The sequence below is a fragment of the Primulina eburnea genome, chromosome 17 (assembly GCF_022965805.1).
Source record: "Primulina eburnea isolate SZY01 chromosome 17, ASM2296580v1, whole genome shotgun sequence".
NCBI lineage: Eukaryota > Viridiplantae > Streptophyta > Magnoliopsida > Lamiales > Gesneriaceae > Primulina > Primulina eburnea.
This window is the reverse complement of record NC_133117.1, coordinates 28,473,459-28,500,470: the sequence shown is the minus strand read 5'-3', so window position 1 is coordinate 28,500,470 and position 27,012 is coordinate 28,473,459. Positions and strand designations below refer to the sequence as shown.

The window sequence follows — 27,012 nt, the reverse complement described above, 5'->3', positions numbered from 1 at the left end:
AAAGTACAACTAACAATAATTTAATATGAAAATTAATAAAATAAATATTAGCATGTAATAATAAGATTGAGATTAAGAAATGAACTTATATTTCATTTCTTTCTCATTCTTTACAATACCTATAGTAGGAAATGTTACAATTTCATATTTCCGTTAATCTCGTCATCATTATATCTCAAAGTGGATTACATTCCTACTTTATTCCATTCAATACCATCAATGAAGGCTCTTCAAGTTCCAAAATCAGTGTCGTACCTGAGCTTTTCTTGGCATGAATCTAATTTTTCAAAATTAGACTAAAATTGCAATGAATTTAATTCTCGAACAAAGCTATAAAATATAAAGTAAAGCAAATAAAATTTGTAATGTTTGGAGAAATTACAATGTATGTTCACCGTAGTACCTAAAAAAATTAAACATATAAAATATTAATGTGATTATAAATTTTCTATTTCCTGAGTAATTTTTATATAAACAATACATAAAAAAAAAAAAAAATCTAAGATTGAATAGTCATTTTAATTCACGTAATCCATCATTTTGTTACTGAAAATTTTAATTTACACACACTTATATAATATAAATCATCATTTTATTTCACCAACAATCAAGATAATGATCCATCTTAAAAAACACCAAGTTCTTAAAAGAAATATTAAGATATTTCTTTAGGGTTTATTCATAATTTTTTTTTTCAATTTTAACTTGTATAAGATTTATTTAAGATATTTACAATAAGATTGGCATTTCATCACATGAAAATAAGAGATCTATATAAAGAAGATATAATACTCATATATAAGCATACAACTTATGACATATAATAATAATAATAATACAACATATAACAATGTAGTACATAAACATACATATTCAACAGAATATCTCTGTTACTACTTACGTATCTTCTGTAACTAACCTATAAAACCCAAAACTCTGTTCCTAAACAACATAATCAAACATATTGTTGTTACTAACTGCTGATGCTAACAAGCTATCCCAATTATGATTGTGGCTCACGGATCATACCTGAAACGTCTTCCCTTTTTCGTTTTCTTAAAAAGTACTAGAATTTTTTTTTTAAACCTCACTTAGCATCGGCCGAACCATAAAATATTTTTGTCATCATTTTAGAATAAAACAACCAACTTTATAATTGAGAAATACAGCCCATACTATAATATCTCAAAAACCTCTCAAAAGCATAAATAAAAATCATAAAATATTTTTAACATAACTTAAAAATCATAAATCATAACTAGTGCGGAAAACTAGCGTCGGTCCTCGGGTTATGTGCACCTTCAGTCCAGTCAGCTCAACCATCAAGACCTCCATTATCATATTCATAACCAATATAACCTGCATCAATCACACCTAGTGAGTCTAAAGACTCAACACATCATATTCTTGATAACGAGTAATACGTAATACAGTTAACATATAACAGTGAAAAATACTTGTACTTGAAATATCGTTTTCATGAAGATGCATAAACTTTAAACATAAACGTTTTCGTAAACATTTTCATGATGCATAAAAACATTTTCGAAAGACATAAACATATCACTTAAACATATTCATATTCATGTCCATATTCGTATCCATATTCATATTCGTATTCATGTTCATGTTCGTGTTTGTTGAATTCAGATCGTGATTGTGACTCGTATTCTTAAACGTATTGGGCGATGGATCCATCTAAAAAAACCACAGTACTGGGCGGCGGGGGACACCAGCAACACTCTCACCGGTCAACTGGGCCCTGGCCTACGTATTAACATATCATGGCATTGGAGCCTTTTCCCATAAATGGGCTCCCTCTGGGGCCTTCTCCCCTCACGACATCTCCAATCATATTCATCGTATTCGTATTCGTATCAACGGAAACACGATCGTCGGGCTCCCACTGAGACCATAACCCTCACGATATTTCCAACATATTGTAGTAGTCACAATCCCTTCACGTCCTTCAACATGTTATCATCACTTAATAAAAACATGTATATAATATCATTTTTATTTTGAAACCAAGCATGCAACATATCTTTTAAATGCCCATATTTAAATCATAAAAATCATAGACATTTAAAAATCATAATTTAATCATGAACATTTCATAAAATAATCATAATATCATAAAAACAGCATTTAGGGCACTGTCATGACCTTTACTAATTTTCCGGTGTAAAAAGACCGTTTTACCCCTGGACTCGACAGTTTACGTTTTCGACTTTTTTCTTGATTTCATGACTCTAACATGCCCCAAATAATTATTTAAGCCTACATAAATTTTCTCATAATTTTATTTAGCTTAAAATCGAGGACTTTTAATTTAATCTATAAATGTGACGTATTAATGCGTTTTAAATCCCAAATTAAACCAAAACTTAATATAAAATTCCCAAATTAGAAACTTAGACTTATAATAATTATTTAAGCTTAAACCTAATTTTTCATAATTTTATTAAGCTTAAATCTAGGCGTTTCCCGATTCGTTTTTAAAGTTAGACGTACTTCCCGGTTTTGACTCGTATGGACTCGAAACTTAACCAAACTTTACCAAACTTGAACCAAAGCTTCCTCACACATAAATAAACCTTTTTCAACCCAAAATAAGCTAATTAGAACCCTCGAACACACCCCTATCAGCTACTGAAATTTCTGCACAAAGAGTCCTAGATCTAGTGTGATTCAAACCTAGTCTAGCTTCGACCCCAGCCCCTTAGCCGCACGACCAGACCCTTGGCCACCCTCTTAGGACCCTCAGAAAACCCTAGGTAATCTCCTGGACAGACACTAACACCCCGACAGCAGCCGTGTTCCCCTAGTAAGAAAAATCGAAACCCTAAGCCCATGCATGTCCAATTTTCGTTCATCTTACTTCACCCTAATTTCCAGCCCTTAAACCTTCATCCATGGACCCTCAAACATGTGGAAAAATATCCCTTAAAGTTTCCCTACCATGGCAGCCCCTTTGTGCATCAATAGGAGGAGTTTTAAAAAAGAAAAACTCTTTTTTTGTGCATGTATAGCCATAAAAACGAAAATATAAAAGTTGTATCATGTTTTTAATGCAATCATGTATCAAACACATAATATGGTGTGAAAGATGAGTAAAAGGAGAATATGGCGTGCCTTTGCGTTTAAAACGCACGATTTTACGTTGACAAATCGAAGAACGACGACGAGGAGGACCTTGGCTTGAAGAATTAAGAAGAACTTGATGCTTTCCCTTCCAATCTCCTTGTGTGTGCCGTGTAAATTTGGGAGAGAATTTGAGGGTGCAAAAATTCAGAAAGTGGCGTGACTTATGATGGGTTTAGGGTGAGGTTTTTGAGTATTAAATAGTTAATTATTCACTAATTAGGCTTAGGCCCACCAAGTAAGTAGTTTAGGCCCATTAATGCTTAATTAACTTATTAAAAACAATTTTGATTAAATTAGTTTGTGAATTTAATAGCCGGATTGCCAAAAAAATTCATATTTTTGATGAAAAACCAACACCGATAAAATTTACGTCCCGACGTATAAAATCACCTCAAAACTTCTTATTTTCAAAAAAATAAGAAAAAACAACACCCTTATTTAAAATAATTAAAAATAATTATTTAATGAAAACATTTTCTATTTTCAGTCCTCGGTCTCCGTTCCTCGATCGCAACTCGAATAACCTTTAAAAATATAGTTTTAATGCAACCATGTAGAAAATATATTTTAAACATGCAAATATTCACAACATAATTAATTAATGCAATTAAATATTTACTTAAAAATACAGGAGAATTTAATAATTCAAATGCATGGGGTTCGCGTGGACCTTTAAATTTTTCGGGGCGTTACAATACCTTTGTCCATTGACAACCCTTTGGGGAAGAAAGTCGTGCCAACCATTTTTGGCGCTATTGTCACTCCTGAAAAGAGCTTCCAAACTGAACTGGCCTAACCATAAGGTTTAGAAAACAATAAAGTATAAATTGAAATTGAAAGAATCCTCTAAATTTCATACCTTGAAATGAAATCTCGAGGCCTATTTGTAAATTCTAGTTGGAATTGTCTGAACTTGCATGTTGCTACGTGTCATGCTTGATTTGACACCTAGCTTCGGAATCTCCGAACGCCACTTCGAAAGGTCTGAACTGCTATGTGTCGATACACTTAGCATATTCATATGATGTCTACTTACCGTGCTTACAAATGATGTGTTAATAATTTATCTAGGGATGACAACTTTCCCCACGGGTTTGGGGCCCCGCGGGGAAAACCCGAAACGGGGATGGGGATCCCCGATTTTTTCGGTTTTGGGTTCGGGGATGGGGATTTTTTTAAATCCCCGATGTATTTCGGGGCGGGTATGGGATTACTATCCCCATCCCCGAAATCCCCGAACCCGCCCCGAAAATAATATCAATAATAAAATAATAATATTATTAACATTAATAATATAATAATATTATTATTTTTTAAAATATTAATAATATTATTATTATTAATATTGATATTAATATTAATATTAATATTATATCTAATAATAATAGATAATAATAACTTTTGGTTCGAGAAAATCTACGAAATCGTCATCGTCTTACCATATTAATATTTTTGAAACGGAGATGGGAAGTTGATCCCCGAAGTTTCGGGTTTGGGGATTCCCCGAACCCGAAAAAGCGGGGATAGGGGCGGGGATGGGGGTGGGGATGGAATTCGGGGATGGAGATGGTAATGACAAACCCGCCCCCGCCCCGGCCCATTGCCATCCCTAAATTTATCAGATGTACAATTTGAACATGATCTATCACATCCAATAGATGAGTGATACCTAATTGGTGAGCTCAGAAGTGAATACAGTGGATGGACAACATATGACTGGATTATAATGCCTATAATAGAAAATGTAATTAATGAATACATATATTATTTACCAAGTTTTTTTCTAAATAGAATATGAAAAACATTTTCGAATGAAGATATAGATCATAGTAAACAACTTGGAAAAAATCCCCCAAATAAGGGCTTGAAAATTATCATATCTTAATTATTATATTGGGCCATCCCATCCAATTTTGTCAAAGAAAATGTGATTATTGTTATGACGAAAGAGGTATTCCCATTTCTACCCGAAATTTATTGTTTGTGCTCTGGATATTTCCTTGTAACTAATTGGTCTCGATTGGTCTTCCGCCGCTCATTCTTTGTCCAAAGCCAATCTTCTTGTTTAATACCACTTGAAACTTCCAAATATGCAAGGGACTTAATTTTTATGTATAATTTTTCAAAATACTTTACAGAAAAAGTTGTTCAAATAACGTCTTAATTATTTTTAATTATAAAATGGATTTTTAAAATAGTTTTATAAGCATTTTTTTAAATCTAAAAAGCATTGTTCTAAAAGACGTCATTTAAGTTGGTAGCGGTCACACATTGCCCCCATTTTTAGAAAATCAATGGATTTAGGTGGTGTTGAAAAAATAGACAACTCAAAACATGTCTAGGCGATTAACAAACTTTCTAGGTTGTTTGATTTTTTTTTAAATATTATATTTAATTTTACATCCATTTAAGTATAATTTTAAAATTTAATATTAAAAATAACTTACAATAATATTATTAAAAAAATGGATGTAAGAATAATTATGGAAAAAACGATTGTACAACAAATCCAATCGAAAAAAATCAAATCAAAATCAAAACGTGAGAGCACAGAAAACACTAGCGGATACGATATTACATCTCCTTGAAGAAACGCCCGCCGCCGGGTGCCACCAACTAGGTCCGGCCGAGCCACCACAGTATTCGCCACTTTCCTTCCAGTACCAATTAATTATCCCTGGAGTGGTGAAATAACATCGGGCCAAAACAAATAGATTTTGTGAGGCATAAAGTTCGAGTCTTTTTCGTTGATCCGACATCTTTCAAGAACATTGTGGGGCTTCAACAGAGTATAATTCATCCCTCGATTTTTGGTTGATTAATTTACCTTTCGTTGACAGATTTGATGCAAACAAAATGTATTCCAGTATGTTTAGAACTGTTGTGTTGAATGTCATTATTTCAAGAACATTGCAGGGCTTCAAAGGTTGTGAAACAAAATCGGGCCAAATCAAATAGATTTTTTGTGCAATAAAGGTCGAGTCTTTTTCGAGATTCCGTCGAACAGACGAATTTCAAGAACACTGTGGGGTATAATTCATCCCTCGATTTTTTTTATTTACATGAGATCAGGTAGCTACAATTTGGGTTCTCATATTCCGTTTATAGTGCTTGTCGCGTTGTGATTTGAAAAGGGATCGATATATCTAATGATTATGATTGGAAGATTTCACAGTGGTTGGGTTTATGCAATAAAATTAACTAGCTTAGTTTTCTTTGATCATCCAGAATGAAGAACAAAAGTGAAAATGGAGTGGTTGATGAGATCAGTGAATTGCCGGATGATGTTCTTGTGGCCATAATCTCTCGGTTGACATGGCGAGAAGCTATAGTCACCAGCATCCTGTCCACTCGTTGGCGACACCTCTACACTTACATCACTCGTATCTCCTTCAGCACTCGACATCCCTCCCATCAATCAAAAGTCAAAGATGTTCAACAACTAATGGAAAAGGAATTTCCTAAACACATGAAGGAGATTTATGATTTCTTGGCTTCAAACAGAGGCTGTCGATATTTGGAAGAATTCAAGGTGCATATACCCAGTATGAAGGGAGCCAATATTCATAGGTGGCTGCCGTTGGTGCTGGAAAAAGACGTAGAAAGCATCGACATACGCATGATTTATCACTCCAAAGCCATGTCTGGCTATTACAGTTTTCCTCGTAGGACTTTGATTAAGAGAAAAGGTGGAGGCTTAGGGTCATTTCAGGGCCTCAAATCACTTAGGCAATTGTCTCTGCACTCCCTTCACGTGGAAGCTCGAGATGTCGAGATTTTCGTTTCAAATTGTACTGCTCTCGAACACTTGTCCATTGTGGGTTCTTACAGGTTAAAAAAAGTGTCGTTGGTCGGACATTCGAAGTTGAAGCGCTTGGAGATTTCTTCCTCTAAGAATGTCGTGTTGATTGAGGTTCGCGACATGATCAACCTTGTTTCGTTGACCTGTCTTAAGTTGCAGCCTAAGTATTCACTGCACCTCAACAACGTCCCAAAGCTTGTTGAGTTTAACTCATCGGATCAGTTTCACTTACTCGGCCGCGTCTTCCTTGGAATTTTGCCTTCTATCCTCGATCAATTAGTGCGCATCAATGTCCACTCAACTGACTTTGAGGTACGAAGTACTAAAATCAGTATCACTACTCCTTTTACTTTTTATTATTATTATTATTGTATTGGTGATATAATTATTATTGTTTTACACAGGACTGTCCCTTAAGAGAACCCCCCATATTCTTAAATCTAAAGCATCTCAATCTTCAAATGAAGTGTTTGCGTGGTGGCAGAAGTTTTACTTATTACCCACCTTTCTTTTGGAATTGTCCTAAGTTGCAGAAACTTGAGATAAAAGTAAGTTTTGTTTTATTCTTAACGCATATGTAAAAGATTGTAAGAACTTAATATGTGTTTGGTTTGCAGTTTCTGTGGAGGGGTGATGAAGTTTTCGATGATACATTTCATAAGTATTTTGTGAAGTTAACTGAAATGGGATTTTTCGGGATAGAACCACGTAGCCATCTCAAAGAGGTGACTCTATCAGGGTTTATCGGGTGGCTACCTGAAATAAGCTTTTCATGGTTGCTCATGAAAGAGGCTGTGGTGCTCGAAAAACTCGTCGTCGAACTTTGTGACAAAACCCCTGAAATCCGACAAAAGGCTGAAGCTCTTGCGTGGGAGCATTTTCGAGAAATCACTCCATCCTCGGTAAATCTTGTAATTATTTAGCTATATTAAATTATTTTTAAAATAATCAAGTACCACCATATGCATGCACGATTTTGGTCGATATATATTTTATTCATATGCATGGTACATGATATTTCCTATGGGAACGATATCTAATTGTAGGCTTTCCTACGGGCTATGAACAATTAATCGATCGTGATAACAAAGAAAACTCAAATTTTTTACACTACTTGTTAATTGTACTCTTTTTTCTTCATAGTTATTATTATAGAGAAAGTGTTATTTGGGTTCTGGTTTTATATTTTTATACCCGAATCCAAAATAATCGTCAACTCTATACTATCGATATAGATTTTATATAAATTCTTTGCTTCACTCTTCAATATCAAAATGAGCATCTGATATATATATATATATATATATATATATATATATATATATATATATATATATATATATATATAAAATCTAGGGACATCGACTTTGTAGTGATCCTAAGTATGTAGTTAGTCGAATAAATAAAACATAACCAGAGTTCAATACGACAACTGAAACTTCATAATAAAATTTTACAACCCAATCGAATTACATAAAAGAATAAAAAATTGAAATGTCTGTTATGCGCCTGACAGCCGACCACCGCCGTCGCAGCTGACCACCGCCTCCGTCAGCCACCACACCGTCGCGCAGTCGTCGGAGTAAAGAAGGAAAAAAAAAAGGGCATGCAATTTTGTCATTTCATAAAAAATTCAAAATTATCCCACTTAAAAATCATACCAAACATAATATTATTTTATATCATATATTATATTTCTATCACAATCATTTCTTTTATCATTTACATATTAATCATTAGTTTATTTTATCCTCCAACCAAATGCAGCCTAAGCGTACAAATTTATTTCCCCGTAAAACCATAATACACTTTGAAATTCGGCTAGTTTGGAGCTATTGCCCACCCCTTTTGGGCTGAAAAAATAAAAATAAAAACCTCCTCTCATAGATTTCCCTTTCCAGGCTTTTTGCCATCAAAAACAAGAAAAAAATTGCATTAAAAAAATAGAACGATTTTATGAAAATATAAATATAAAACATAAAAAAGTGACAACTTAAACCCAACATTTGAGGGAAGTCCAGAATAATTATATTTTTCACAAATTAGCAATACATGAGATCCTAGTTTAATCTTAACCTGTAACATAAAAACAAACATAGCAAGCAAACGATCACAAATATATTTATAAAATATTTGGTCAGTCTCACAACATGTGCCTCGTGGCTCGAAATCTCCGTTGGACTACGGACCTCTGAAGTTAACTAATTTTAAAATGTGATTTCAAACAATTGAATTAATGTACGTTAAAATTATTTTATAATATTAAATCATATTCACCATATAATATAATAACATTTAAAAGCATAATCATATAGTAAATATTTTCAAATAACTAATAGACTGAATGCATTAAAAATTAATAAATTTGACAACGTACGTCATCGATAAAGTTACATTTATTTTCTAAAAACTGTTAATTAAGATGCCAGTTAGAAGTTAAGTATCTGTCAGTAGTGAAGGATTCTGTATCTTCTTGTTTGACTCCAAGAAATCACTCACCTAAAGATATGTTTTTATATGGTTAGCACAGTGCTACATAAGATTTTAACAATAAGTAATACATGGTATTAAACAAAAACTCTTAGAAAATCGTCTCACGGAACAATATTGTATCTCTTGCCTTATTTTTTATATTAAAAGTATTACTTTTCGATGTATAAGTAAACTGATTGACTCGTCTCACAAACATAGATCCAGAAAACCTACTCATGGTTTTATTAAAGTTATATTACTTTTATTATGGTGTTATTATGTTAGTATACATAGTACTAGTATCATAATAAATGAAGGGATGGTTGTATTATTGTAGCATTGAAGTGTAAGCACAGACATGATATTGCAGTGGTGATAGAGTATTATATATATATATATATATATATATATATATATATATATATATATATATATATATATATATATATATATATATATATATATATATATATAACACAGTAGCATAACACGATAAAAGTAGTCGGTAGTATTGCCAACACCCTTGTGTTGTTGTGGCATAAACTTACCACAATTCCACAATAGGGGAGAGACGGGAGGCCGAATCATGTTAAAACAAAAACAAACCTTTCACCCCCATTGTCATGATTTAAAAAAAAAAAAAATAGTCAGCAGTATTGCATTATCATACTAGAATGAACTTAGTGTTATAATCATTATATTCTAGGCAGCAGCAGCTCATGACAACTAGGGATACCTGAATATTTGAAAAGTTCAGCACAAGGGCAGGGGCAGTTACAAGTCTCACGGTGGTCGTGATCTTGTGAATGCCATTTACAACCTTGGATGAAGCTAAGATCTCCAACAAACCCCAAAACGAGATCTAGCCAAAATATGAGAATCCCATTTTCCAAAACATGAACAAGTAGTAGTAGCCAGAAACTACACAAGCAAGTAGTCGCCAAAAAAAAAAAAGATAATTGACACCACCGTGCACCACTAACGTCTTACTTCACATTCATATCTCATCTCTTATGATGGAACCGCACCTTCACCAAGAACTGCAACTTGACCTACATCATAATGTTCGAGTCACCAAACCTTGTGCAAAAGCACTTATGCATGAGTGCTAAAGATTGACTGCGCTGAAACATTCACCAAACTAAATTCATTATAGATGAATCAGTAGATATAGGCATTATTTAGCAGAATTCTACACAAAAATGAAAGAAACTGGTGGCCAGTTTCAGTACATGATTTCTGAAAATATAAAGCCAAGAAATTTATTTTAGCGAGGTTTGAGAAACTTTATATTATAACCTTCGAACTCAACCCTCCACACAATTAGGCAACACACCTTTCTTTAAATGAGACAAACCTACTAGGCTACTACAAAGGTATAGTGTAGTTTTATGAGGGAAATATGTATACGTGGAAGGAAAGGATAATATATACTACACAAATGAAAGATAGCAACCTAATCTATCCGAAGATAATCACAAAATTAAGGATAAAAATTTAAATATGAAAACAGCTTATCCGAGTTGATCTTATCGAATCGTCAACAGTCACCCTAAGTTGGGTTGTATATATTGATCATGCCCAACATGGATACCAATTTTTAAATGTCGGTCGGAATAGGGCTTTAGTTAGGATGTCAGCAACTTGTGCGTGGCTAGGGACATAACAGAGTTTCAAAGTTCCTTTCTCGAGTTTTTCACATATGAAATGACGAAAACTTCAACATGCTTAATTCGATCATGATGAACTTGGTTATTGGCAATACCTATCGCAGCTTGATTGTAACACTTTAGTTCCACTACATGATGCACCTCTAATTTCAGTTGTGCCAACAACATTTGTATCCATGTACCTTCGCAAGTTCTATTGGCCAAGGACCAAAACGCGGCTTCAACATTACTTCTTGCCACCACATTTTTTCTTGCTACGCTATGTTACAAGGTTACACCATACAAATGAGCAATACCCAAATGTGGATCGTCTGTCAGTGGAGTCCAATCAGCATCACTGTATAACTGTATGTTTCTTAGGGCGGTCTTATGGAAGCATAGTCCCTTCCCAGGGAATCTTTTGAGGTACTTCAACGCATGAAAAACATTCATATGTTCTTCTGTTTGATTGTTCATGAACTGGCTTACAACACTTGCAACAAATCCAATGTCAGGTCTTGTGTGAGATAGATATTGATCGTTTTCCCACAAACATCTGATATCTTCCTTTGTCGACTGTTAGACTTTCGTCATTTTTTCCAAATTTATATTTGGATCCATAGGAGTATCAACAGGCTCGCATCCCAACATCCACGTCTCTTTCAAAGGTCTACTACAAATTTTCTTGAGAAATAATCCTGCTTTGATCTAGTCCCTTCCATTCCCGATAAATATTTCATGTGCCCTAGGTCCTTCATCTCGAATTCTTTTGAGAGTAGTTGCTTGATCTGAGTGCTATCTTCTTCATGGTTCCCAGTAATAATAACGTCGACATATACAAGGATAACATAAATCTTGTCTTGGTTGGAATGCTAGACAAACATTGTGCGACGTGATTGGCACTTTGTGTATCTACTTTCTTTCAAGACTTTGGTGAACTTGTGGAACCAATCTCTGGGGATTAATTCAAACCATAAAGTGATTTCTTTAATCTGCAGAGTTTATTGGCAGTAGTTTTGGATTCAAATCCATGTGGAATACTCATGTAGATCTCTTCTTCCAAATCTCCATCTAAGAATGTATTCTTAACATCAAGATGATATAGAGGTCAGTCTAGATTTGCAGCAATAAATAGGAGCACACGAATCGTGTTTAGCATGGCTACTGGGGCAAAGGTCTCTTGATAATCAATCTCATATGTTTGAGTCAACTTTTTTGCTACTAATCGTGATTTATATCGTTCAACGCTCTCATCTGCCTTATGTTTGATTGTGAAAATCCACTTGCAACCAACAAAAGTTCAGTGATCTGCCAAGTGTTGTTCTTTTCAAGAGCATGTATTTCATCAAAGGCCGCTCGAACGCGGATCATGCTAGCCTCTATGTTGGGAATGAATATGAACAAAAGATGAGCAACCAAAAATACGCAAAGGAATGTTGTGTGGTAAGTGTGATTTAGGGTAGATGCTGAGGAGAGATTGGATAGGTGTTTGGAACTTAAGGACTCTAGAATACATTCGATTTATGAGGCAAGTGGCTGTGAGGACAACCTCACCCTAGATGATGAGAGACATTATGTATAAACAATAAAAAACGAGCCACCTCAAGGAGATGACGATTTTTTCGTTTTGCGACACCATTTTGTTGAGGTGCGTCAACGCAGGAGCTTTGATGAATTATTCCCCGAGTGGTTAGGTAATCCCCAAGGACCATGTTAAAGAAATCCCGAGCCCGATCAGTGCGTGGGATTTGGATATCAGTTGAGAATTGTGTGTATCATAGCGATGACTGTTTTAAAAATTGTAGGCGTCTCACTCTTGTCTTTCATGATAAAAACCCAAGACGGGCGAGTATAATCATCAACAAATAATAAGAACCATCAAGTACCCGTTATGTTTTTGACATGTGGTCTCCAAAAATCGTTATGTATTATTGAAAAAGGCTTGGACGGTGTATATGTTTGTGGTTTGAACGATGTACGAGCATGCCTTGACAATTGACAAACTTCACAATGAGGGAAATGAAAGAGTTTTTATTCAACAAAAATGGAAATTTTAATTGAGATGCAAAAAATTTGGATGACCTAGGAGATAGTGCCATAACAAGATATCACTATCCTTAGAGAACCGGAATGCAGAAATATGATGACCAGAGACATTGGAAGATAGGGACTTTGACGCCCAATGTTAGGTCATGAAAAACACACGAATCAGTGGAAAATACTGCAAAGCAATGCAAGTCTTTATTCAATGCACTAATGGACAACATATTACAATGAATTCGGGAACGAATAACACATTATGTAAGCATAAATCTGGATGTGTGTGAGCATAAATATGGGATAACCAAATTGAACCCGAACCAAGCACTCTCGTGCTACAAGAACCATCTGTCACCCGAACTGATTGTGGAATCCTTGAGGGGTGTATGATGTGAACAGTTGCAATTGGCTGGACATATGGTTTGATGCACCAGAATCGACTATCCAATAACTTGATAAATCATTCTATGAGATAAGCCGGGTGTTCCTTGGTAAACGGTACTGATGCATAAGAAGAGTGATAAGAGACAACAGTGTGTACGGCGTTCTCTTGCTAGTTTTCAATCCACTGGTTATACCATGTATCTTCCAGCAACTATCGATATTATGAGTGGGTTTCTAGCAAAAATCGCACCAAATACGTCCCGAAATCATTTTTCCTTTATTATTGTTTGAATATTGTCTGTAGCGAATTCCTTGAGGGGCAGGACCATCAATAGGAGATGAAGTAATTTGTTTTTGAAGGACGAGAGCTATCAGATGATACTTGGGACGAGCCATGCATCACCTTGCCTCGGCTTTCCTCCTTACGTACCTCCGAGAAAGCCGCACAAAGGCTAGGCAAAGAATTCGTGCTAAGAACTCTGTCACGGACATCATCAAAATTAATATGTAGGCCCATGAGGAACTTCAAAACCCGTTTGTTTTCGATAATGGATCTGTACAGCTTCTCGTATTTGGAGCACTTCCAATCATGCATCTCAATCAAATCAATTTTTTGCCAGTTGTGAGTGAGGGCTGAGAAATACCCAGTCACGTTGGAATCATCTTATCGAAGATCGTGTATGGCCGATTCAGTTGCAAAGAGCTCAACCGTATTGTCGTTGCAGAAATAGGATTCACGAGCAGCGTCCCAAATCTCTAAGGCAGAAATATAAAGAAGGCGAGGATCATTGAATTAATCAACTATGACATGACCTGGTTGTTTGGATTGGTGGAAACTGGGCATGTCGCGGAACCCGTAGGAAAATCCTTCTTCCCTCGACGGCAGATGTACATTAACACGAACTGCGACCAAGGCAGAAAGTTTTTACCATTAAGTTTATGGCATGTGATTGAAAGAGGAGATGTGTCGCCCAAAGACTCTGGTGTGGGCGCCTGAAAAGAGGAGTCGGAAGCAGAGGCCATGCCATATTTTGTCATTGATCGGCCCCTTCTTCTGATTCCATATAGTTTTATGAGGGAAATATATATACGTGGAACGAGAAGATAACCTTATTCCATGAATACTCAATAAATACAGCCTTACATATATACTACACAAATGAAAGCTAGCAACGTAATCTATTCGAATATTAAATTACAAAATAAAGCATAAAAGTTTAAATATCAGCTTATCCGAGTTGATCTTATCGGATCTTCAACATATAGCATTGTATAGGCCAACTAAGTTTTGCTTCGTGCACTAAGTGACAATGATAAATTCAAGTCCCGCTTGTTTTTTTGGGAAGAAAATTCTAGTTCCACATTTCTAGTACAAGAACAATGACAAATCAAATTCCCATCATACCAAATGATTGCATTTGAAATTGTATTAAAAGCTGATGGCATGACAAGATAATTATCTAATTTTCTGTTTAGGTGTCTCATTACTAGTAAGATTGTGTCCTAATGTTCTCATAAACTAAGGTACGTGCAACTTCTTCATGGAGTAAAAATTAACAAAGCAAAAAACCATAATTAAGATTCATACCAAGAAATGTGTTGCATGCACAACAATTATTGATGATTGTGAAACAGACAGCATATATCAGTATGTTAATAGCAACTATTTGCTGAATTAGTCCAAAGAAAGAATCAGGTCTTTAATAACTCGTACATTTTGTCTTACTCGATCATAGAACATTACAATAGAAAATTACACTCCACAGCAACGGTAACCCATGTTCATGAACGTATATGCAATCTGCCGCTTGTATGAGATATGATTAACTCAAAAAATTACTTACCTGAGCTGTGTTATAGACAATATACTCATTGTACATTAGCTCCGATGCCCTGACATTTGACGCTGTTGGTTTTCCACATGGTACTACTACATTATTCCTCCACTCCACATATTCAGATTGTAAAGGCACATTTTTGCCGAGGCCTTTTGTGGAGTGCTTCCCTTTAGGCGGCTTATCCATGTACTAAATTAGAGTTCCAAACAAATTAATTTGTTGCACAGAAAGTGAAAGACGTGCACGTACCTAAATGTGAAGGATGTCGAGAACTACAATCGAGCCAGTCTAGATCTCAAAATAAAAAAAAATTCAAGAATAACCAAAGATGAGAAGTAAAACATAGGCTTCACGTCACCTGGGACTTTGTTAGCTCGTAAACATCACCCAAGGCAACTTCACCTGAGAAGCATCAATCCCATTGGATTCTTCCGGTCAGTATAACAATATTGAGCATTTTTACCAGATCAGCAAAGTAAATTCCCTTCCCAAACTGTATCGAAAAAATTAATGGTAAGTTTGATTCTTCACAAAGAAGTAATGAACACCTAAATGAAGTGATGACTGATGAGCAAAAAACAAAACCATGTATCCAGTATCCGGGGCTTCAGGAGCAATTCTTAATCCTTCTCGAAGGATACCAACAAAGTTGGTCAACCTCGAACCTGTAAGTAACAGAGTTATTTACCCAAAAGCTACATCTCAGAGATTTAATTCGAGTGTGCAATCCTGTTATTCAAGCAAATGGCAGGAGTATCACCGTGCCAGAGAAGCATCTTGTTCTTGAGTTTTGCTCTATAAGGAGCGTATTTGTCCAATTCCCCTTCCCTTTCAAGAGAAAACACTTCCTCCAATTTGAGAGCCCATTCCTGAGAACATCGCAAAATACATAATCAAAATTTGGGCATAAACACTGTTGCGTGTTTTGACTACCGCAAGTGTACGGTGTCAAGTTTTAGTACTGGTTAGAGTACGGATATCGATCCCACGAAGAGTAAATATTTAAAATTGTATATTAATTACCATAATTGACATAGCTCAACTTTATTTAAACATATCAAATGGTTGGTTTTTAATCAATTCAAATAAAATAACAGTTCCTGTAATTTTAGCACGCAGTAGAAAATTCACAGAGTAAATAAATCTAGAGATATGATTTCGTCTGGTTTCCCCTATGCTAAATTAAATTTAACTAACATGTTATTAAATTGCATCGTATTTACTAACCAAGAACTCGCAAGTTTTCTATTCCCTCTGTCGAGTGATAAATAGAATTGTATTACCTATTACCGATTTTAATATGTCTATTCAAAATCGTGTAACACGTAATAAATGCAAACAAGGTTCTCTTATGGATTCGTCAGAGTTATACGTCTTTTGCACGTTATAAATATCTAACGATGTAATTTCTCCTGTCCTAATCTCAATCACCTCTGTCGAGTGTAAGATTTCAATTATTTGATCAATCGAATTATGACCAGTAATTCAAAAGTATTAATGACAAGAAATTACAAATAAACACGACGAATTAATTCATGAAAATTTAAAATGTCATTAACATGGGTTCAACCAAGACTACATCAATCTCTAGAATATAAAATTAGTTCATACTCGAATTTAAATCAATACAAAACATATTTGTAATAATTAAAAACGTAAAAGTAAAGAACCGAATTAGAAATGTGTTGGCAAGAGATGAGAGTGCGTTTCCGTGTCCGGATTCAGCGTCTTCTATCTCTGTTCTTCACGCTCCGTCGTTGGCTCTCGCTTTTCTCCTTTGCTCTCTAATGTCGGCTACTCAAGAATATTTCGGAACCCCTAAAAAGAACACGCCGACGCCTTTTTATTTCTGAAAGCTCGCGCCGCGCGCATATGTGCGAAACAGACTCGCGCATATGCGCGGGTCCTTTGGATGTTGGAATTCTTCTTGCGCGCATATGCGCGCCATGAGCGGCGCATATGCGCGCTGCTCTCTGGAACTCGACTAATGTATCTCGCGCATATGCGCGCCATGAGTGGCGCATATGCGCGAGGCTCACGGTAATTCACCTCGCTTTGGGGTATTGCTCGCACATATGCGTGGCTTTGGGTGGCGCATATGCGCCGATCTTTCTGTCCTCTCATTTCTTCCACTAAGCGCCATTTTGGTTCATTTTCACGCCCATGTCATATCCGCACCTAGATTCCTGCAATCACACCAAAAACAACACAAAACGCGTAATTCCGCCCAAAAAGACTAACAATCTATATGAAGTATAGGAATAAATTAAGTGCATAAAATGCACTTATCAAATCCCCTCAAACTTAAACTTTTGCTAGTCCCGAGCAAAATAAAAATGAATAAAACAGTAACTAGACTAGATTAAACTAAACACATCCTAAAGAAAATAACAAAACGAACGAGAATTGTGGAATAAAAGGATAACCACTAGCCTCAGAGATTATAGTTTCCATGATTTTGAATCAAACACATGCCACATTACTCACAGTTCACGTGCGTGTGTGTTTTCCTATTCTTGTTTACCCACTCCACATGCCAAGATAAGCTCACAACTTTTTATCTCATAAAATTCTGGACTCCTCGACACACATGTAATTAGCAAAATCATTGAGGCACACATTTACCTTCACAAATCAACAGGACTTATAGGGTAACATTTGGATAAACAAAATGGTATTATGAAGACAACAATTAACTAAATAAAATCCAATATCATGAGATGCGCACGTATACACAATCAAACTCTGTGTCTATCAACGGCATTTTCAAGTGTCCATAGGCTTAACTTTGGCAACTCTTCTCCACTAGTATATTGGGTATGTGTGACTCGGTTAATAGGTCTTTTAAGCTTATAACGTTAGGCTATGGCTAATGGCTTCAAATGAAGGTAGGGAGTCAAAACTGAGAGAAAACAAACCAATTTATTTTTCAACACGCGTCTCCTTCCTTTTGCTTCACTTCCACTTGCCTTGCCACAACATTTTCACCATTTGTCCTGCTTTTTTACATCACATGTCATACTCTTTCCCTCTTTATTCAACTTTTTCTTTCTTCTTCTCTTTTTTTTTATAGACATTTTTCTTTCTTTCCTTTCACCTTTTCATGATATTCTTATATGCACACAAGGGAGAAGAACTTTTGTAGCGATACATAGGTTCGTTTTCTCTCAGTTTTCGGTCGGTACTAGTGTATATGCTCAAAAGTTGGTAGTTGACGTAGGAGTTTAGACTTGATACGAATGGGGGCTTTTGTGTGCCTTGGCACACTCCACTCGATTTTCATTAAGCTCAAACATGGGACACTAGGGTATAATGTGATGTTATGGGTAGGCTTGAAAGGCTCAAACGTTCCAAAAATCGCCTAAATCATCCCTAAGTCACACAATACCCGTATCTCGCCTCGAAGAGTGCCAAACCAAGTTCTAGACTACTTTCAATTTGCCAATCAACAAACACAGACATATCATGTTTTCGGGTATTCAAACAGAAAGAGTTCCACATCTCATTCTCATTTAGGCTCAAAGGGCTATCAATTGACATATTTTTCAAGGAAAAACAGGCCCAACATATTTCAAAGATTGCCTGAATCATTTTTGTGTTAGTGAACATGCACTCAATAACACGTAATCAACATGCAGGTTTTGAAGTCCATTTATACAATTCAAATCACAAACCACATGAACACTCTCTTGACATCGGGTGTATCAACAATCATCTCAATCGTGAAATAGTGTGTAAACGGTTACGTAACAATAGCATGCATTCGGATTCGTAATCAAGGAACAACATGAATTTCGGGTCACTCTCATCATTGCATGGTTATTACCTTAATTCCACAATTCTAAAAAAAAATTAACGACTAAAATAAAATGAAACGGACATAAAGACTCAATTAACTAAATATTTTTTTTAATAAATAAACATCAAAATTAAACATTAAAGCAGAAAATCAGAAAATCAACTCAGATCGACTCATCTCAAATCAAATAATCAAATCAGCCCCCCAAACTTAAAACATGCATTGTCCTCAATGTATAATCAAGAAAAAACGGGACAATCATACCTCACACGACGAGCGTCAGTGCTCGCCATCATCATCAACGCCATCCTCATCCATGTGCTGGGGCGGATCCTGGGGTGGTGGTCCTGGATACTGCGGTGGCCAAGCAGGATGCTGGGGAAACATGCGGTCGTGAGGATCTAGAGGCGGGAAGAGGTGAAGTCCATCATGAACCCCATGAAGTGGTCGGTGCGGTACTGAAGTGAATCCAGCACCTGGCGCTGCTCAACTATTAACTGCCTCTGATTCTGCATCTCAAGCTCTAGGCGCCTCAGTCTGTCTCCCATGTGCTGTCGAGGTTCTGCAGGTGGTGGTGGAAGCTGTGCCTGTGGGGGCTCTTCTGCTGCCGGGAACCGATGTGGAACATATGATGCGGCTCCAAAGAAAGCAACAATGGGCGCCTTTGGCTTGAGTACCGGCTCGTCAGGGGCCCATGTGACACCGGCCTGGTGGCATAGCTCGGTAACAGTGTGGGGGCAAGGGAGAGCAACCGTGGCCAACCCTGCGCCAGCTCGCATAATCGAGCCATAGATGAGTTTCCCCACATCAACTGATTTGCCCTTCAGAATGGCATAGACCAAGGCGGCTTTGTCCTTGGTGACATCATTATAGTGAGAAGACGGGAGAATTCGGGCCAGTACAAAAAACGTCCAGGCGCTGGCGTTAGGGCCCATGTCGCTCTTTTTCAATGAAGTCGGTCCGCTCGCGCTCATTTTCCAAACAGCTCCAGCCTCACAAATGGTCCGAATGACCTCTGTATAATCAACTCCTGCCTCGAGGAATTCACAGTACTCGTCCTGATAGAAACTGGGCATATGATATAGCGTGTTGATCATTCGAGAATCGAACGACACCAATTTCCCGCGGACCAATACTTTAGATTCGTCATGCCGAATCCGCAGGTTGGCATAGAATTCACGTACAAGTGAGATGACGGCGTCAGACGGATGTTGAGCGAATTCGACCCATTGCCTTCGCTCCAGTTCACTAATGATCACACCACGGGCAATGGTCAGATTGAATCCCCGCTCCGGTATGATGGGCCGTGTCATCGTACTATCGTAAATCTGTTGGGCCTCCTCACTCCAAAACCTGTGAGAGTCGAAGCTTGCGGAGAAAGAGGCACCCTTTTTCGACTTCTTTTTTGGTGCCATTTCAGTTCAATAATCAAATGCTCACAACAACACACTAACTCAACCAACAGGAAAGCCAAATTCAAGCTAATCGGACCCCAATGTGTATAGCAAGTATAATTCACCACCAATTAATCCGGATAGCAATAGATGTACAAACCCAGTGATCACAAACCACTTTTAGAACAATTCAAAAACCCACTTCACAATATCACACGTTCCTCTAAATATTGAACACCAATTCTAACAAATCTCAAAATTTTAACAAAAAACCTGGAGAAAGCCCCTTACTTGAACAAAAGATGACCGGAATTAGGAGGGTGCTGGAAATTCACGGCGGCGATTGGCGGCGGTGGCGGTTTTCTGAGGAGGGGCGGCGGCGTTGAGTGTGTGAGGGAGTAGGCGCTGTGAGGGTTTCTGAGAAGGGAGGCTGTTGTGTTCGTGAGAGTGATTCGCGGTCTGCCTCTTTTTTTTCTTAAATTGAGTCGCGCGCATATGCGCGCCTTGAATCGGCGCATATGCGCGCCTGCTTCGGCTGTGAATTCTGGAATGTGGCGCATATGCGCGCCTAGTGGCGCATATGCGCCGAGGCTACGGTCTCAGTTGCTGTGAAGCGCATATGCGCGTTCTAATGCATATGCGCGGAAGCCACTCGTCCGGGTGTGCAGACTTTGCGTACATATGCGCGCCTGGATTGGCGCATATGCGCCGACGCCTCTGTCTTCTTCGCGCATGTGCGCGCCTTGAGTAGCGCATGTGCGCGGGGCGCACTGTCCATCAGCTTTTTTTTTTCAATTTTTTTTGAAATACCTGCAAAAAATAACAAAATGCAAATTAATACTAGAAACGAGAAAATTAAAATTATTAAACTAAGGAATCGAAATAAAATAAACTAGAATAACTAAAAGGAATGCAAAAATAAATAAATGTGGGTTGCCTCCCACACAGCGCTTGGTTTAACGTAATCAGCCTGACTTTCTTCAGTCTACTTTGGTTCTCCCAGTGGGATGTTGTCCATGTGTCGCACTTCATTTCCAAAGTAATGCTTGACCCTTTGACCATTGACTTTAAATGTCTGACCATTGTTGCACTTTAACTCAATTGCACCGTGTGGGTACACTGTTTCCACTATAAATGGTCCAGAACATCGTGATTTTAACTTACCAGGAAACAGCCTCAGTCGGGAATTGAATAATAACACCTGTTGCCCCGGTTCGAAAAGTCGTCGAAGAATCTGCTTGTCATGCCATCTCTTGGTCTTTTCCTTGTATATCTTGGCATTTTCGTATGCATCATTCCTAAACTCTTCCATCTCGTTCAGTTGCAGCAGTCGTTGTTCGCCCGATGCTCCCATATCAAAATTTAGCTTTTTCACAGCCCAGTATGCTTTATGTTCCAGTTCCACAGGGAGATGACAAGCTTTTCCAAAGACCAACCTATAAGGAGACATCCCGATAGGTGTCTTGTATGCAGTCCTGTATGCCCATAAGACATCATCTAATTTGATCGCCCAATCCTTCCGGTTCGTCTTCACTGTCTTTTCTAGTATCTGTTTGATCTCCCGGTTGGATATCTCTGCTTGTCCATTCGCTTGCGGGTGGTATGCCAGTGTCACCCTGTGCTTCACATCATATTTGGCCAACAGTGAGTTAAAGATTTTGTTACAGAAATGCGTACCTTCATCACTGATTATGGCCCTAGGCGTTCCAAACCTTGTGAAGATGTTCATGTGGACAAACTTAACAACGACTCGAGCATCATTAGTACTGGTGTCAATTGCTTCCACCCATTTAGAAATATAGTCAACAGCAAGTAAAATGTACGATTGGCCAAAAGAGGAGGGGAATGGACCCATGAAGTCAATACCCCAGACATCAAAAAGTTCCACCTCCAAAATATTTGTGAGTGGTAACTCATGGCGTCTAGAAATATTGCCAACTCTTTGACATTTATCACAAGATTTTACTAAGGTATAACTGTCTTTAAACAAATTAGGCCAATAGAAACCTGACTGTAATACCTTAGCTGCTGTCCTCGATGCTCCAAAGTGTCCACCGTAGGGTGAGGAATGACACTGCTCTAGGATTGTACCTGCTTCATCCTCTGCTATACATCGTCTAATTATCTGATCAGCGCATCTCTTGAACAAGAAGGGGTCATCCCACAGATAAAACTTGGCATCATGAAGAAATTTTTTCTTTTGGTGATAAGTTAAATCTGATGGTAATTCTCCTGCAGCAAGAAAATTAGCTATATCTGCAAACCAAGGATGTACAACATTTACCTTGAAGAGTTGTTCGTCTGGGAACGACTCATTGATAACTCCGCCTTCAGTTCTTTCTTCCAGCTCTAATCGTGACAAGTGATCTGCCACCTGGTTCTCACAACCTTTCTTGTCTTTGACTTCAAATTCAAATTCTTGAAGTAGGAGTATCCATCGTATCAATCTGGGCATGGCATCCTTCTTTGCAAACAGGTAACGAAGAGCTGCATGGTCAGTAAAAACAGTTACCTTGGTGCCAATGAGATATGTTCTGAACTTGTCGAATGCAAACACCACTGCTAGCATTTCTTTCTCAGTAGTTGTGTAATTCTGTTGGGCCGCATTGAGTGTACGACTAGCATAGTAGATAGTCTTGAACATCTTGTCTCGCCTTTGTCCCAATACTGCTCCTACAGCATAGTCGCTCGCATCGCACATGAGCTCAAAGGGCTCCTTCCAGTCAGGCACTATCATGATAGGTGCAGAAATCAGAGCTGTCTTGATTTTGTTAAACGCCTGCAAACAATCATCGTCAAAAATAAATGTAGAATCTTTCTCTAACAGATTACATAAAGGTCTAGTAATTTTAGAGAAATCTTTAATAAAACGACGATAGAACCCGACATGTCCCAAGAAACTTCTGATCCCTTTCACATTCTTTGGTGGTGGGAGATTTTCAATTGCCACAACTTTGGCTCTGTCCACTTCCATTCCTCTAGCTGAAATTTTGTGCCCAAGCACAATACCTTCTTGCACCATGAAGTGACATTTCTCCCAATTCAACACTACATTCTTCTCCTGGCATCTCTGCAAAACAAGGGTCAAATTCTGCAAACAGTGATCAAAAGATGAACCAAAGACAGATATATCATCCATGAAAACCTCCATTATCTCCTCAACCATGTCAGAAAATATGGCCATCATACACCTCTGAAACGTAGCAGGTGCATTGCAAAGTCCAAATGGCATTCTCCTAAAGGCAAATGTACCGTAGGGACAAGTGAAGGTAGTCTTCTCTTGATCCTCCGGTGCTATGACAATTTGATTGTAGCCTGAATAACCATCTAGAAAGCAATAATAATGATAACCACCTACTCTATCAAGCATCTAGTCAATAAAGGGGAGAGGGAAGTGATCTTTCCTAGTCGCATCATTCAATTTCCTGTAGTCTATACACACTCGCCAACCAGTCACTGGACGAGTTGAAATCAATTCATTATTCTCATTTCTGACTACAGTTATTCCCCCTTTCTTAGGCACTACTTGTACTGGTGAAACCCAAGAACTGTCAGATATAGCATAAATAATACCAGCATTTAACAATTTTAATACCTCAGCCCTCACAACTTCTTTCATGGCTGGATTAAGCCTCCTCTGATGATCAACATAGGGGGAATAGGACTTCTGCATCAAGATTTTATGCATACAAACAGTAGGGCTAATCCCCTTTATATCAGCAAGTGTCCATCCCAAAGCAGATTTAAATTCTCGCAACACCCTCAACAACCTATCTTTCTCATCAACAGTAAGAGCAGAAGATATAATTACCGGATGTGACGAACTCTCGTCTAGGAAGGCATAGCACAAATGACTTGGTAATTCCTTCAATGCAGGAGATGCTTTTGGTACCTCTTTACTTGCATCTTCAAGTAACTCTTCAAGTTGGGCATTATTCTTTTCTTTAGGTAGCGTATTGAGAGCAATTAACTCCTCTCGCACATCCCAGTCCTCTTCATCAACTGTAGAAACTGACTCCAACAAGCATCTCTCCAAAGAGTCTTTTGTCATCCTACCTGCACCAACATGAGATACACATGAATCAATTATATCAATGCTATTACAAGTACTTACCTCATTTGGTCCTTTGATGGTGTTGCAGATGTTGAAAACGACTTCATCTCCGCCTACTCTCAATGTGAGCTCGCCTTTGTGCACATCAATCAATACCTTCCCGGTAGCTAGGAACGGCCTTCCAAAGATAAGTGGCGTCTCCTGGTCTTATTCCATATCTAAAATGACAAAATCAGCAGGAAATATAAATTTGTCTACCTTTACCAACACATCCTCCACTATCCCTCGTGGATAGGTAAGTGATCTGTTCGCCAGCTGCAAAGTAATAGTGCTAGGTTTCACCTCGCCAATCTCCAAACTCCTGTAAATAGAAAAAGGCATTAAATTTATACTAGCACCTAAATCACATAAAGCTCTATTTACTCTAGAACCACCAATAACACAAGGAATAGTAAAACTCCCTGGATCTTTGAGTTTCTGTGGCAATTTCCTTTGAAGTATTGTGCTGCACTCTTCGGTCAGCTTTACAGTCTCAAACTCTTGAAGTTTCCTCTTTTTGGACATCACATCCTTGATGAACTTAGCATAATTGGGCATCTGCTCCAATGCATCGGCAAATGGGATGTTGATGTGTATTTTCTTGAAAATTTCCAGAAACTTCGCAAACTGATCATCTAGTCCTTTCTTCTTGAACCTCTGTGGATATGGAAGATTTACCTTAGGTAAAGGTTGCTGCTGAATCACTTTCTTAGGTTCCTCCACTTTCTGTTTCCCAACACTTGCACTCTTCTCCTCACCTTCCTCAACTGTAATCTCTACACTTTCTTCAGTAGGCTCTGGGATTCCAATTTCTTTGCCACTCCTCAGTGTGACAGCTTTGCACTGTTCCCTAGGATTCACCTCGGTATTGCTGGGAAACTGTCCTCGATTCTGATCTTTTAACGCATTAGCTAGTTGCCCAATCTGTGTTTCCAAGGACTTCATCGTGGCACCCATATTGCCCATGTGTGTCTCCATGTTATCAAGACGAGACTCAGTCCTCTCCATCCGTTTCCCAGACTCAGTCACAAATGTCCCAACCAAATCTTCAAAATATGGCTTTCCTTCCCCTTTCTGTGTATTGAACCCCGGTGGATGATTCAACACGTTCTTGTTGTTCGCATAAGAGAAATTCTCGTGATTCCTCAAACCTGGATGATAAGTATTAGGGGGAGGATTACCTCGATAACCTCCAAAACCACGGTTGTTGATGTACTGAGCTTCCTCCATAACTGGCTCTTCCTCAGTAGTCACCAATGCTACATCAGACGTAGATTGGCCTGGCTTGTTCATCGCTGCGATCTATGCGGTCAATGCCGAAACCTGTGCAGTAAGTGATGTGATCGGGTCTACAGCATACATTCCAGCAGGTTTCTTTGATCCAGATCTTTCACTCAGCCACTGATAACTGTTAATGGTCATCTGTTCAAGCAAATCATAGGCCTCATCAGGTGTTTTAGAAAAAATAGTACCTCTGGCGGCTGAATCCACATTCCCTCTAGTCGGCCCATCCAAACCATTGTAAAATAACTCGATTTGTACCCAATCTGCATACCCATGATTCGGACATCTCCTGAGTAACTCCTTGTATCGCTCCCACGCCTCATATAATACCTCAAATTCTCTCTGCCTAAAGTTGGTGATATCTATTTTCAGCTGGGCAGATTTAGCAGGAGCGAAGTACTTTGACAGAAACTTCGTAACCAAATCTGCCCAAGTAGTAACACTTCCCAGCGGTAGAGATTGGAGCCAACTCCTAGCTTGATCCCTGAGAGAAAACGGAAACAGGCGCAATCGAATAATTTCGTCAGAAACACCGTTAATTTTTACCGTATCTGTGATCTCCAGAAAAGTTCTGAGGTGAAGATGGGGATCTGCAGTGGCTGCTCCTCCAAACTGGTTCTGTTGAACCATGTTAATGAGTGCGGGCTTTAGCTCGAAATTGTTTGCAGCAATAGTTCCACGAGCTATTCCAGAGTAGTGAGCGTTGATGACTGGGCGGAAATGTTCCCGGATTGGCACCTCTCTTGGGAGCTCATTCTGATTATCTATGTTTTCAGCCATTGCTTTGATTTCGTCTCTCCTTGCTTTCCTTAATCTCCTGGCAGTTCTTTCGATTTCCGGATCAAAAATCAGCAAGTCAGGATTTTGATATTTTCGCATGCACTGCAAAACAGAGAAGATTATCAATTAACAGAATAAATAAATAAAATAAAATAAAGTCTAAATTAAAGTAAAGACTACTTAGTAATGATATCAATATGCAATTAAATATTTTACTCCCCGGCAACGACGCCAAAAACTTGTTGCGTGTTTTCACTACCGCAAGTGTACGGTGTCAAGTTTTAGTACTGGTTAGAGTACGGATATTGTGGGGACCCGGACGCTAATCAT

General features: G+C 37.9%; 2 protein-coding genes, 1 long non-coding RNA gene and 1 other non-coding gene across 9 annotated transcripts in view; 2 read left to right on the top strand and 2 right to left on the bottom strand.

Moving 5' to 3' along the window:
* Positions 1-5,668: 5,668 nt before the first annotated feature.
* On the top strand, positions 5,669-8,095 carry LOC140817713 (F-box/FBD/LRR-repeat protein At1g13570-like). Of its 5 annotated transcripts, none has more exons than XM_073177448.1 (5): positions 5,669-5,936; positions 6,064-6,219; positions 6,376-7,261; positions 7,354-7,497; positions 7,567-8,095. In XM_073177448.1, exons 3-5 carry the CDS (start codon positions 6,377-6,379, stop codon positions 7,870-7,872), a joined length of 1,335 nt encoding a protein of 444 aa, XP_073033549.1. In that variant the 5' UTR covers positions 5,669-5,936; positions 6,064-6,219; position 6,376; the 3' UTR covers positions 7,873-8,095. The 5 variants fall into 5 exon arrangements, with proteins under 5 accessions (XP_073033549.1, XP_073033551.1, XP_073033550.1 ...); XM_073177446.1 differs by having other exon boundaries at positions 5,670-5,936; positions 6,064-6,177; XM_073177450.1 differs by lacking the exon at positions 6,064-6,219 and having other exon boundaries at positions 5,669-5,925.
* A 1,864-nt stretch (positions 8,096-9,959) lies between these two features.
* LOC140817719 (deoxyhypusine hydroxylase-A-like) overlaps positions 9,960-27,012 on the bottom strand; it is a 73,510-nt gene continuing 56,457 nt past the window's right edge. The window contains exon 6 of the mRNA XM_073177462.1: positions 9,960-10,473. Within this exon, the coding sequence (XP_073033563.1) occupies positions 10,433-10,473 (41 nt within the window). The 3' untranslated portion in view covers positions 9,960-10,432. The remainder of the gene's footprint in view (positions 10,474-27,012) is intronic.
* LOC140817723 (uncharacterized) lies at positions 10,854-16,201 on the bottom strand. Of its 2 annotated transcripts, XR_012114874.1 has the most exons (6): positions 16,093-16,201; positions 15,918-15,997; positions 15,691-15,825; positions 15,339-15,521; positions 11,518-14,548; positions 10,854-11,475 (listed from the first exon to the last, which is right to left on the bottom strand). It is a non-coding gene; the product is annotated as an uncharacterized lncRNA (long non-coding RNA). The 2 variants fall into 2 exon arrangements; XR_012114873.1 differs by having other exon boundaries at positions 10,854-14,548.
* On the top strand, positions 26,171-26,277 carry LOC140818919 (small nucleolar RNA R71). The gene has a single exon (XR_012115147.1). It is a non-coding gene; the product is annotated as a small nucleolar RNA R71 (small nucleolar RNA).

Excerpts from the sequence above, each read along its gene's own strand:
- LOC140817713 (XM_073177450.1), top strand. The coding sequence starts at position 6,377 with ATGAAGAACAAAAGTGAAAATGGAGTGGTTGATGAGATCAGTGAATTG. Across the intron at positions 7,262-7,353 it reads TCCACTCAACTGACTTTGAG|GACTGTCCCTTAAGAGAACC; the intron begins GTACGAAGTACT and ends TGTTTTACACAG. Across the intron at positions 7,498-7,566 it reads TGCAGAAACTTGAGATAAAA|TTTCTGTGGAGGGGTGATGA; the intron begins GTAAGTTTTGTT and ends TTTGGTTTGCAG.